Source organism: Falco punctatus (assembly GCF_963210335.1).
Source record: "Falco punctatus genome assembly, chromosome: 2".
Lineage (NCBI taxonomy): Eukaryota > Metazoa > Chordata > Aves > Falconiformes > Falconidae > Falco > Falco punctatus.
Window position 1 is genome coordinate 112,335,508 of NC_137581.1, and position 14,110 is coordinate 112,349,617.

Here is a 14,110-nt window from a genome sequence, read left to right on the forward strand (position 1 = left end):
GATCACACATCTACAAACTGAAACCTTAAAAAGGAAGAGGCTATTTGGACTGGCATCTGCAGTGCCATGAATTATTTAGTTCCCATTATTCATAAATCTCTTTGAAGAGAAGGCTTATGAGGTTTTTAAGGAGGAGTAGTCATAGTTGTGTTGCCAATTTCTATTTATGCTGTGACTGACTGCATGTGCAAACTTCTAAACTGCAAGAGTTGTACTGAATATGAAAGAGGTGCATGTACAAACTCCTCAGGAATGGCCCTGAAATGTTTGTTTGGTTTCCTAGGATAGGAACGAGGATGCCTCTGTTGCTGCCATCTGCCTTGGCATGCTCCAAGAGGTGAGCAAGGCAAGAACATGTTGGTATAATTTGGTGAGCTACCCAGTTAGCTGCTAGGGTCCTGGTTGAATCTCACAGAGCACATGTTCACAGCTGGAGTTTGCCCTGCTGCTCCGTCACTGAACTACAAATCTCTTTTGGCTGTGCTGCGCTGGCAAAACAAAAATAGCAACATCACCTTCCTTTTGGCATTCTTTCACTGAGAATACTTTATTGTACAATGTTTTTACTACAAAAAGGTGACATTTCAAAACATTTCCTCGATTTCCAGCAATGATTCAAGCTAAACGCTGTATATAAACACTATTCTGCTGTAAAGGGGGTTTGTGTGCTTGTTTAGTTCGTTGTAATTGTGTAAAAATGTTGTCTAGAAGATGCATGTTGGCAGAGGTGTCAAGGAATGAGTTAGAAATACCCAATAGTAACTTCTTCATCTGTCTTGCAGGCTTCTTTAGTGATTGGTCTTTTGGTCTTTTTCCTTCTTTTTTTTCCCTCTTCTTTTTTTTTTTTTTTTTTTTTTTTTTTTCCTCCCTGGGAGGATTTCGGTTTGCATTAATGAGGAATACCATGGGTAGTTATTTGTCTGGGATATGTTCTTCATATGAAACATCTTCAGGATGTTTTCAAACTCACACTATGAATCAAAATACTATAAAGACTCAACACGCAGTTGTTGTACCATTCAGAAATGTACTGGGTTCACAAAGCATTTCTTTACTGTAACACATTTTTCATCATAGAAGTCCTAATAATATTTTACTTCAGAAGTCGTAATTAAGAGGATTACTCCAGGAATTTCAACATTTCCTTTAAAAAGTCACTCAGACTATACTTGGTTCAATTTCCTAAAAAAATATTATTCTAAAGTTTCTCAGAAGGATTCCATGAAAGTGTTTTCATCTTTCATTTTTCAATTAACTGTACATGTTACTCTAATTTGATTTCATTCATCGTTCATATGTACCAAAATGCATTACACTTTACAGGCAGTAATGTATGTGTGGACACACACACTTTTATAGGTTATATAGTATATCATTCATTCCAATACCTCAAACATACATTGCTTTCATAGGAGATTTTTTCATAGAATATAATAATGGATGTTATCTATTGTATAGTGATGTTACGTATTTTATAATTACCATAATTAGTAAGTTTCTATAACAGAATATGTTTATCTTAGATGTACAAATATATATCTAAAATTTATATATAAATAGTTATACATTCATATTCTTTTAAGTTCTGGGAGTGTTTTCACTGATGTGAAGGGAAAAAGAAACATGAGAACTGAGAAGTGCAAGAAGCACGCTTATTTGCTTATTCGTTAGGTGTAAGAAGGGAGTTTGTTTATATAAAGTGAGTAATGTAACAACTTTGTGGCAGTGTTGGAACAAGTACAGGCGGAGACCATTGTAATGATAGTAAACAAGCAATTTTTAGTAAGTTGAAAACTTTCCTGTTGTGTTACTATGTTAAGTATTAATTTACAGTTACTGTAGAGGTGAAGTCATTCTTCGTGTATACTATATCTCTTACTGCTTTAGAAATACTTTCTCAATCTTGAAATGCTGAAAATACAGATGAGTGGACTTCAAAATTTTGAGATTTCTGTAGTAGTATGTTTCATATACATTTGTTTCTCTGAGTTTTGTGATCTGGATCTTTGAATTTAATTGTCTTCCCTTCTTTCCACTTAATCTTGGCTTTTTTTGTTTTGTTCTTTTTTTCCCCCTTTTCTCTCATTTCATCTTTTTTATTTCCCTGGGTTTTAGTTTTTCTTCTTGACTCTGAAGATCTTTTTCTTTTGTCTTCTATTGTTTTTTAATTCATCTCAATTTATTAACTTGCTACATCTCCTAGACTCAATTTTTAAAGATCCTGTGCTGACTACAAGCTGTGATGCTTCACTCTTTTAATTTTCATTCTACCAAAGCAGCAGAACTTGCAGGATGTTGTTTTTCTCACTTCGGTCCTTTCTAGCGTCACTCATTTGGTGCTTTCTCTACAGTGGACCATGTGCCGTCATTAGTGAGTCTGCTTGCCAGGTGCATATACTGACTATACTGTGACTGCGTACACACACCCTGATGAAGATGTTCTCTAATAAGTCCTTATTTTGATGACTCATAGACAGAACTGAGCAGTTGACGAAATGCATCTGGTCTATTTTGGAACCAATGCCAACACGTACACTAAAGACCAGGAGAGAAGGGTGTGTAATGAAAGGCTCCGATACAGAACAAAGCTGTGACAACCATGTCAACAGCTCATGTCAGCAGCCTGTGGATGTTCTTGAACTGGCAAATTGTGAGCCACCCCTTTTGAATCTAATGCAGATGAAATGCAAGCTGAAGGGAGTTTAAATAGAAATGTAATTTTCTGACGTTAATTGCTGACCATGAGCATAGTCCCCAGTGTTAAAAATCACTTTGTTTTTTCTTGCTGCAAAAAGCTTCCAGATTACATATTCCCTTACAGACACTGCTGCCAGCTTTTTTAATACCAACATTTTAGACGTATTATTGCATATAGTAACCTGAGAGTGATATGGAGAGCCAGGACTACTGACAGCTGCTGTAAATGTAGATCAACTCTTAAATGAATCTTGCCTACAAACAATTTCAGTAGAATGGCATTATAATTAAAGGAGGAATAGTAATGTTTTTAATGCTCAGATCAAACAAAATTGCAACTCAAGTTGCAATTAGGAGTATCATATTTGAACATATTTGAACAATTATGGCTTCTTCAAAACTATTTTTTTAATTTCTGTAAGTTTTTTAAGATTTTGAATTTAATATTACTTTTTCTGCCTGAAAAGCCTAATGGCTGTCTTATGAGTTTTCAAATTCTGAATATTCAGGCATATGCTTGTAGGTTCTGCATAATCATTTCTGCAGTCTCATTCTAATAGAGCATGATCAGCATATATTTCTTTATACAAAAAGGGGTGAGGGGTGCATGTAAGTTCTTAAGTCTGGAATTGTGAGTTGTTTGAGTTTGTGAATTTTCAGCTATGTTTCTTGTAACTATGGGGAAGATGTAGAATGGCTGACAAATTTTACTGCATTCGTTTGTATATTCAACACATGTATACATTTAGAACCAGACAGGGAGATTAGAACTACATACAGGAAATGAAATGGTTTTTAATATGACTAGTCAATTGTGAATTTAATGAAGATAGGTAAAATTTCAAACATGCAATGAAACGTGGTGTGAGGTCAAAAATATCTATAGTAAGGATGAAATTTATTTTTGGACAGTGCACCTCTGTAAAACTAATTTGTCATTTAAATGTCTCATCCAAGCTACAAAAATATGTCTTGCTCAATAAGTATTGCCAAGGCAACCTTTCACCCTAACAGCACTAGTAAGCATCAAATTTTATATTAGCTGACAAAATTGTGTGGCAGTGAGTCTTTTCTATTTCTGACACTGAAGCAGAGTCCTTTTTTGTGAAGTTAGATGTAAAGAACAAGATAGTACTTAGCCTTATGTTTTAATATGATTATGAATAGCAGATGATAAATTATGGTCAAATACTTGAACTGTAGATATAGTATGCAGTCTTAATTGTTTACTTACATTTTACTCATGTTTCTTGAACTGTCAGAAAAATGTAGAAAAATGGCAGTAAATCACATTAAAAAAAAAAAAGCAGGAGTTCTTTTTTTAATATTACTTCACTAACAGCAATATGATCATGTTGAAATATTCACCCTCAGTTCCACATCATCCAGACTGGGTGCAGATGCAATGAATAATTCATATGGAAAGCAATGTGTCTGTCTGCCTTGTTTTGAAGAAGCAGTAATGAAGTATGTGTTTGAAACCAACTTGTTTGAGTGTGGTTAGTACTACTTTAGCATAAGTTTTATTTTGTTCTCTAGGGGTCTTAAAAAACCGCCATGATTGATTTGCTATTACACCTTCACCACTTTACTCATAAAGACATAAATTACATTTTTAGATTTTGATTACTGTATAGATAAGGTTAAAGTTTTTAATTTGCTTTGATAAATGAAAAATTGCTGAGCAAATTGGTTTCATTACTCTTCAGAAATGAAGGCAAATTTTAATATGTATAATATTATGCATTTTTAATTAATAGAAATTTCATCAAATTATCATCACATATAAATAGCTATTTTCAGGAGTAATGCAGATAGTTCCTCAATTTTGAAGGTATTTTAATGTCTCTAAATTTTTCTGTAAGGTAAGGCTCACTACTTCCAAAGGAGCCATGTTCTAGAATATTGAAACTTACTCTCCAGGTCTCAGGAGGAATGGCTATAATGTGTCAGGTCAAGACAAGGGTTAAAACTTTCCAGTGTATTTCTTGACGTGTCACCTGCAGTGATTTTAAGTGGTGGTGAAGAAAATTATGTGCAGAATTTTTAATGGCTGAATAAAATCATCACTGAAAAGTCACTATCTGAAATTCCCATTCTCCAACTGGAAAAGAGTTTAGATTTAGCACATATTTACTGACATCCATGTAAATTTATGAAAATCCTGTTGATTGAGCTCTGCACTTTGCTTATTATGGTATTGTTTCACCAGTCTTGCCAGGTACCCAGGTCTGCCTTCTGATATCTGAAAAAGCCTAAATTGATAATTTATTAAATTTTTTTGGTGGTGTGTGGGAATCTTACTTTTCTGTTCAAGGTTTTAATTCTCTGTCCTTTAAGTTATGTGCTTGTTTCCACATGCTTCAATTGCTGTCCCAGTGGCCTTTAATACACACCTTAACCTTATTCAGAAATCATTTCATACAGGAGGTCTGTTTTTGAAGTGATGTAATACTTTTTATACAGGTGTATACTTTATACAGACATCCCATGGGCTGTGATATTTAGTTAAAAAAAAAAAAAAAAAAAAAAAAAAAAAAGGGAAGGGGGAGTAACTGTGCGATGAAAGCTAGTTGCCTTCTCAAAACATTCTTAGGGTTTGCAGTAGATTAATTAGTTGAATGTAGAAGTAACATAAGGAGAACTCTAGCTGTTTGCCTGCCTACCTAGGTCCTTGGTTTTGATTATAATGTTTCTGATTTCATCGTGGTTGTATAGGGCTTATTTTCAAAAAGGGGAACACATAAAGCTTTGTAGGTTATCAGATCTGTGGAGTGTGAATGGTAATTAACGTATATAAGCATCGTAGACTCAGAAAATGTGTTTGTAATAATGTAGGAGAGCATCTATATTAACAAACAAACAAAACCCCAAAACCTACCATGAGACCTGAATGTCACAGGTTGCTCTTGGGTTTAGCAACATGGACGAGGCACAGTTTCAGGTGTTTTGCATGCACTGATCTGCAGATGTGAGAAGAAATGTAAGCTCACTGCTTACAGCTGATTGTGCCCAGTCAGGTATGTGATGACAGCCAAGCTGTGCCTAAGCAGTTTGCTAAATGTATCCAAGTAGGACATTTTCCTTTCTACTCATTCTGGAGACCTGCCATAAACAGGGAAGCTGGGCAATTGTGTGTATGCACATTTTGCATGACAAACAATTTTGATAGGTCGTCTGAGTTGCTGATTGAATGTCAAAGATTTTCAAACATTTGGTTTAAGTTTTGAAATACCTGTTAAAAGAGATCTTGAGGGCAGAACTGAGTACTTGTATCTCTGCCTGACAGAACCACACTTACAGACTCATGGAGTTCATCATTCCACTACTTTGGAGTTGCTTTTATACACCCTTTTTAAAACATTCTATTACCTTAATAAATAAATATAAAAATTGCATTTACTCCTGTTTGCAAACTGTATTATTTATTTGCAAATTAAATTTGTGTGATGTTTATGGAATCCCAGCAAATTATGAAATTGCTTACTTGCAACTTGTGTTGCTTGATGTGTCCAGCTCTAGTATAACATGCATAAAGTTGGCATTTTGGGACAGGCAAATCATGTTGTCTGGATGTCTTTAAAAGGAGCCTTTAGGGCATGACTATACTCATCTTCTAGTTTCACTATACGCAAATAATACTGTTATCTGTTTCCAGCTGCTAATTTGAATCAGCTACAGCTGGAATCCTGAACTCTAGTGATGTTTAGATTATAAAATGCTTCTGCTGATCTCCATCATGCCAGTTATAATGAGTATCGAGAACAAAATTACTATATTTATAGTCTACTTTTCACAAATAGAATGAAGCTGTATGTTCTTCAATACCTTGTGATTAGTATGGCATAATAAAAGTCATTGCATGTGATAATCTAGTCACAGTTTTAAAATATTTAATGTTTTTAGCAGCATATTAGGAAGTTTGAAAGATGCTTACAGTCATTTCAGCTTTTCCATTCCAGTATATGAATTGCTTCTCATTATCTGGGTTCAGTAATTACTATTTTGCAAATCTGTATTCTGTTGGGTTAGAAAGAAAAGATTCTGAACACCAGAAAATATTCTGTCATTACCTGACATTGAATTGTAGAGCGATATTGCTGGGGGAAAACCAAAACACTGAACTCTGTGCTCTTTCACCACATTTTCTTTCATTTACATTTTCTGTAAAACAGAATTTAATAGAGTTTCTAGAGTTTCTGCGTATACAGAAAAGTCTGCTTTAAAAACAACTTTTGTAAATGTTACTTTATTTCTCACAGAGCACAGTAAAAAACATACAGCAGCTGCTGTTTTGATTTTTTCGTTTATCATTTAGTAACGGAAGAGCCCACTATTATTGCCCAGGATGTATGGTCAGTTTGTATGTTTGCTAGATGCAGTAGTATATAGTACTGGTTTGTCATTTGAATCAGCATATTAGTTTATGTAGTATGTTTGGCTTGCTTACAGGTTTTACAGTGTTTGTGTAGGAGGGACATGAGGTACAATGGATTAGTTTGGTTTTGTTTAGCAACAAGTTGCTATTTATGGTTTTTTGCTAATTATGGGCTGAATGTAAAAACACTGAACACAGTCGAATTCCTTTACGTCCTTGTTAATCTTGCATTTGAACATCTGCTACTGCTGTCAGGAATTATTATATTCAATAGAGTAGCAAATATGTAAAAATACTGTGGTACAGTATGTATATCTGAAATAGGTTTGTATTTCATAGATTAACAGCCAAGTTAGTATTTATTCATGGAATTAGACGACTGGGTTATTTTTCAAGAGGGGGGAAGAAACTTGAAAGCAGCAGAATCTTCTAAAGACAGGAGTGAAGCCTGATATTTAAAAATTATAAAATAAATATGTGAAAGTGAAATAGTCAATAGGCAGGTGTACAACAATATGGAAAGGGGGACTAAGGGATCATTGCGGAACACAATGTGATGCTGTTCTCTTAGAGACAATTGCTCTTTTGCAGTGCACAGCCAAAGAGCTAGGTGGAAGGCATCATAAGTATTTATTCTACTTTGCCCTAGTGCCACTTCAGCTGGTTATCTTGCCTGATTTTAAAACAATGTAAATGAATTGTAAAAAATTCATGGGGGGGGGGGGGGGAAAGACAGTAAAAAGGAAGTTGAAAAATGTATGTTAAGAAAGTGGAAGAACATGATTGTTTAGGCACGCAGGAGAAATCTTAAGTCTTCAAATTTGCAAAGGGTTACGTTGAAGGGGTACGTGTTCTGTTGTTATTTATACTCATGAAAGGTATGAGAAGGGTTAAGTAATTGGGCTAGTCTCTTACATATTATGGTTAGGTTATATGTCAGGAAATCAATTTGCCATTGAGAGGAAAACTATGCACTAAAACAGATTACCTGGACAGCTTTTGGAACCCCTGTCACCAAAGGTTTTCACAATATGTTGAGCAATCTGTTAAAAGAAGTCCGAACATAACTCATGCTGCTTCAAACTCAGAGGATGCAGTAGCTGGCCTATTCACAAGCCTTCTGTATTTGCATTTTTGTCCCCTTTTCAGTTGTATCTTCAACAATTTATTTTATGTTCCAAAAGGAAAAATTATTACAAATAACCATATACATAATCCCTAGTATACAGCACATATTAAATACATACCATATTTATACCCATTAATGTTATAGTTGCAATAAAAGAAATTAATCAAATCTTTGTCATTGCAAAATCACATATTATTTTGCATACCACTTCACTTGTATTTTTTCTCCTAAACCCTGAGGGAAAAATGTATTAAACGAATGAAAAAGCTTCTTGTTTTTTCAAAGATTGAACGATTACGTTAGTAAGTGAAATGTGTCTCTTTCTGAGGGAAGTTACCTGATGTCATCTTAGGAACTTATGTCATAGATAGAATGATGCAAATGTATAATAAACAATAGAAGTTTGCATGTTTTAACTCCATATAATTCCATATGCATGGCTGCACAGACCTTTAGTGGTTATACAAATAAAGAGATGAAGACTTATCTAGGAATATATGCATTCTAATTATATCTGCAAATGCTACTAACTAGTACTGTAGAAATCTCCATGAGAAGAGTGTGCAGAACTTAGGGGCAAAGAAGAATATTCACTACAAAATGCAAAGGCATATCAATAAAGGCAATCAAACGAGAGGTCAAAAAATCAGAAGTAAACAAATTTAGCTATGAAGGTGTAATTAGGGTTTTTTTAATGGTATCCTAATCTAAAAGAACCTCCCAGGGTCCCGTGTTTCTCTGTCATCTTTTGGCCTCCCCGCGACTCTGCAGCAATATCTTCCTGAATGCAGGAGTCTCAAAGTCCCACCAAGAATTTCAGGTGACGGCGGTGGTTTCTTTCTTCTTCAGTGGCTTTTGGAAAATGCTGTTGTTGAAAAGGCGGTGGTAAAGCATGCTGTGTTATGGTACATACTGGGACGTTTGCTTTGAATGGATCTCTGCGTGTGAGAGCCTAATAATTTGCATTATACTGTGGAGAACATGATCCTGCTAAGCCTTCTGTCACACAGAGGAGCTTTTCCAGTTAGAGAATCAGAGCTGGCATTTAGGTGACCTAAATGACCAGTGATAATACATCGGTTTATCCAAAGGGAAAAAAAAAGGGGGAAAAAAAAAAAAAAAGCTGTAGTTATCATCATCATCAAATTAAAAAAAAAAAATCCAAATTTAGGTAGTGTAAAAATAACTCCATTTCTTTTGAGAATTGGCAATCTGCATTATATGTTGGGAGTGTTGGGGAGGGAGGTTTGTTTTGTGGGTTTGTTTTTAATGTATGCTTCTTCTCTGATAATTTTTAGTATTGCTTGATTGCTAAAGTTTTTAAGACTGGAGTAAAAGTACAGATGAATAAATATGTCCATCATATGCATTGTTGATATCTTAATGTATTACTGAAGATGAGAGGACCTCTGGATTTCCTGGAACTGTAGGTTTCTGTATTCAGGAGAAAATCAATGCAATGTACTTCATAATTGTGACATTCATCATGTTTCTTTTCTTGAAAAGAGCTATTTAGTCATTATAACATTTAGATATTTTGCTGGTTTTTCCTCTAGCTGTGTTCTTAGTACCTGTAATAGGTGAAATGAGAACAAAACACTGACCTCAAACCTTTCACTTTTATTCTTTTTCTTTCTCCTTATTTTGTGAAGTAAAAGGTTAGGTAAGCTGGACATCTGGGGGAAATACTTTTCCCCCTTTTTTATCTTTATTGAGCTATTGAAGTAATTGGAAGGACATGTTTTTTTCCAAAGACAAAAGACAAAACCCCAAATCGAATAATAAATCACATATACGAGAAAAATAAAATAAATGCTATATCAAATCTGTCTAAAAATGTCCGCAAAATTGAACAGCATAGAGACAGCTGAGTGGTGGAGAAAATATTGAACAAGTTGGAGCCACCATTTATCAAAGAATGTAATTTAACAATTGTTGGCATACAAAAAGCAAGAAGTCAGAAAGATATATCACAGAAAAATAAAGCACAATGTATTATTGATATTTGAGAGAAAGGGTGTATTAGAGCTTTTGAAATTTGAATCCAGCTTTTTACATTCAGGCAATGATTTTTTTAAAAACATTGTTTCAGCAAAGCAGCTACAGCCGAAATGCTTTTCTGGTGTTAAAATGCCCTAGAAACATAAGTTCTGTGAAAATTAACTGCCATGATTCAGGACTTGGCACAATTTTCCTCCCCTTTCCTGATCCCTCGGGGTGGACTCTCCCAAGATTTCTGACCGTGACTTTTTGCTGCTCTGTGATCCCCTCACTCCCAGACCTTTCCCTACTAGCCAACTTTTTTTTTTTTTTTTTCATATGCTGTGACCAGAAGAGCCTTCAGAAAAATAAAATGTTTTTTAATCTTGATAGAACTAAGGATTACTAGAAGAGAGTTGTTGATATTTTTTTGTTGTTGTTTGTTTCTCAATCTTACCTAGAAATCTAGTGGCTCTGTCATACTTTTCAGCCTGACTTTTGAGAATATGGTGTTACTTCGCTCTTTGTCTTTACTCTCTGGTCTTTGAAATCTTCCTTAAATTCCAGCAAAGGTCACTGTTCACACTTTTCTGTAGTATGCCTCCTTATCCAAAATCAATTTCCTAAGAAAGGCAAGGCAGAGTAACGAAAGAAAAATGCCCTTGTAAATGTGTTCTCTGTTTTTAAAGAAATCCCTGAACATGGGGAAATACCAGAAGTCATTGTCTTTCCTTTTTACCAGTTTCCCAACTGGCTTGTTAATTTAGCCAAGTAACGTAAGTGCCAGCCAAATACAGTAAATTCTCATTTTCATGTTACATTGTACCCATAAATAATTACTGGCCAGACCCAATCCATTCTAATTGTGTTACAGACGTTTCAAATTAGTATCCTACAAGTATACTGCTTCGAGAAGAGCTTTTTGAAGAGCTTGTCTCTTCAGGCAGCAAGCAAGGAAGTCTAGGTGGGGAAAAAGAGAACGTGTTATGTGAAATGCAGAGAAATCATTTGACTTGCTGAGCACGTAAAGCAAATGTAGATCCTTTGTAATGTTGTTTGTTGAAACCCACAAGTCTTTTGTAACTGACTTCTGTGGCATAAAAAGCAAAGTTATCCCATATCTGGTGCTGTAACCAAGAGATCAGCCTTCCTCTGCTAAATTTCAGTCTTGATGATGCTGATTTGAAACATTTATCTATACTTGTCTCCTCCTATGACTTTTCATTTATTAAGAAGAAGAAGAGGTGGATAAAAATTTTCAAACATATTGGATATAGGTTGAAAATTGTCTTCTCTTTACAACAGAGTGACAAGGAGACTAGAGAGGAAAGAGAAAAATTATTTCACCTTTGAGAAAAGAAACACTGGCCTCAATGATGACAATGAAAAGGAATTTTCCCTCATGCTAGGTATCAAAAAGATGGGTCATTGATGGAAACAGCTCCAGCTAGTTCCCTTCTGTAGGAAAAATTATATCTTGAAAGACCATTTTCAGCTAATTTGGCTGTTGTGCAGTTTGAACTTTACGAATTGACTTGTAATTGGACCGTGCTGTCAATGGAAAAACTTACAAGTATCGAACATGACATTTTAAAGAAGGTTACTGTCATCTAGTCCTCTATTAGTGGATTTGCAGAGAGTTATAATTGGACTAACAAGCTTAGTAACCTGTCCTACTTCCAATTATAATGTACAACCTCATTTATATCTTTTCTTTATTTACTGATACATGATAGGTAATAATTCTCTACCTAGTGCTCATGCTTCAAAATAAAGCTGTCTAATCATAGAATGGTTGGATTCTTTTACTATACATGTGTGTGTGTTATATATATACACATATATATATGTACCTCCATACACAAAGATTATATAATTCACATATGCATATATCTGTGTGTTTAAATTCTGAACAATTAAAAGTGCATATTTAATTTTCATATACACACACATGTATATATATTATTCTGAATGAATAATGTGATTATAAAGTCCCCTGTTGCTTTTTAATCACTGGGGGAGGGTGTGTTTCCTCCAGACCTTTCTTATGTTTATTCTGGCTCAAAGTGACAATGCATTCATGTAGATGTAATTCTCAGGACTGAAAAAGAAAGGGAAGCATAAGAAAATGAACAGGCTGATGAACTCAACGCGTTCATTATCAACTTATATTTGCATGAAGGAGAAACTGTTCACTTATTACAAAATTAGAATGGCACCATTAATTTTGTTTACTACAGGAGCAATTTTTATTGCATGTAAGATTTACTGGCTGTTTTGTGGGTGAATATGTGTTGTTGAACACCCATATTTAAAGAGCTCTGCAGAAGCATCATGATTTGTTGTACCTCCACCAAAGCAGAGCTCTTCCATGGAGTACAGCTGATTTCAGACATCACGGGACTGCTTTTCTTTTTTACTTTGTTTCCACTGCCAGGAGAATGATGACAATGCAGAATAGTACATCTGGAAATAGAGAAGGAAGCAGTGAAGGAATAATAAAAAATAATAATAATAATTTTTAAAAAAACCACAAAAAAATCAAAGAAAGAAATCTAGACAATTGACATTTTTAATGCATTCATACAGTTAGAAGTTTTATTATTTCAATAATTTCTTCATGTATGGCAGCTTGGCCTTCACTGCCATGCTTTTTTTACTTGTCTAAGTAGAGACCGATTGGTGAGGCATCTGACTAGGTAAGGTGAAAAAAAGAAAACCAACAAAAACTGACATGGAACCTTTCGGTGTGCACAACAGAAGCAGGGAAAGCAGAAAGGGATTTTGTTCTTTCTCCTTTTTTTTTTTTTTCTTCTGTCTTTTGGTCACAATTCTAGCTGCCTTTGAATTGTTCATGTAGCTCTGCCTTAGACGGGCCAGCAGAAGAAGAATTACGGGTTTTTTTTCTGAGGTACCTTTTTTTATGAAAATGATCTTAAATGAATGCCTGTTCAGAGTGCTCTTGAGAGTTTAAAGACTTGTGGGTATTATCTTCTGTGTAATTTACAGCTAACAGTGTATATAACAGTGTACAGTATAACAGTGATTCCATTTTCTCTTCAGGTTCTGATTAATATTATATTTCAGCAGCATTATCTGTAAGCCTCAGAAAACAGAAAGTAATGATTCTGTTGATTTGGCAGTAGGGCAGATGTTAGCAGAACATTTTAAGCTATCGTTTTTGTGACCGTGTTATCCCTTTAGAACTCACAGCATTAAACGGTTGCTTCAGGAGATGCAAGAAGGCTGTAGTGTCTGTCCCTTTTTCTCTGAGTCTGAACACTGATCACTGCTTGTTAAAGTATTGTCTGCTCCTTCTGCCTTGCATGCTCCGTTACAATGCACAAACAATCTGAAGATACAGACTTCAATGAAGGAAAACAACAACCGTATAACATAGGTTATTGATAATGGTAACAGCAGCTTAACTGATGTTTGTTTGCATGAGCTTCACAGGTGAATGGTGGTTTAAGAGACAGGAGCAAGGGAATGACGTAAGGTTTAGGTACTTCAGAATATACTTCTGGCAAGGCAAATAGTGCTGTAAGTTTCAGAATTCACAAATCTGTGTGCATATGTTTTCACTTACTTGTGAGTAATGGTCCATGATTTTTCTGCGCTTCTCGTCATGCTTTCTGAGTGTGTTTTGTGATATATTTTCTAAATTCTCAACACACATCATCTGACAGAATCATAGATCTGACTATCTCCTAGTACTGCAGTTTCTCAAATAAATAGGTCAAATAATCCTAGAAACGGTGTTTGTTAGCTTTGAATCAATAGTGATAAAGTTTCTCTGTATTCTTAACTTGCTCAATCTTCTGTCTAATCTATCTTTGTTCTCTTCTTCTTGTGCAATCTTTTCCTTGCTTCCAGTGGCTGCTACAAAGAACAAAGCTAGAGGTGAGTTTCTGCCTGCACTCTTC

The 14,110-nt window shown here is 34.9% G+C and overlaps 1 protein-coding gene across 3 annotated transcripts in view; it reads left to right on the forward strand.

Moving 5' to 3' along the window:
- CADM2 (cell adhesion molecule 2) overlaps nt 1-14,110 on the forward strand; it is a 689,497-nt gene that overhangs the window by 438,959 nt on the left and 236,428 nt on the right. For 2 of the 3 annotated variants that reach the window (XM_080376574.1, XM_080376575.1), the window contains exon 2: nt 14,061-14,087. The exons of the other annotated variant lie outside the window; for it this stretch is intronic. In XM_080376574.1, coding sequence (XP_080232700.1) covers nt 14,061-14,087 — 27 coding nt within the window. The remainder of the gene's footprint in view (nt 1-14,060; nt 14,088-14,110) is intronic. 3 annotated transcript variants of the gene reach the window in all.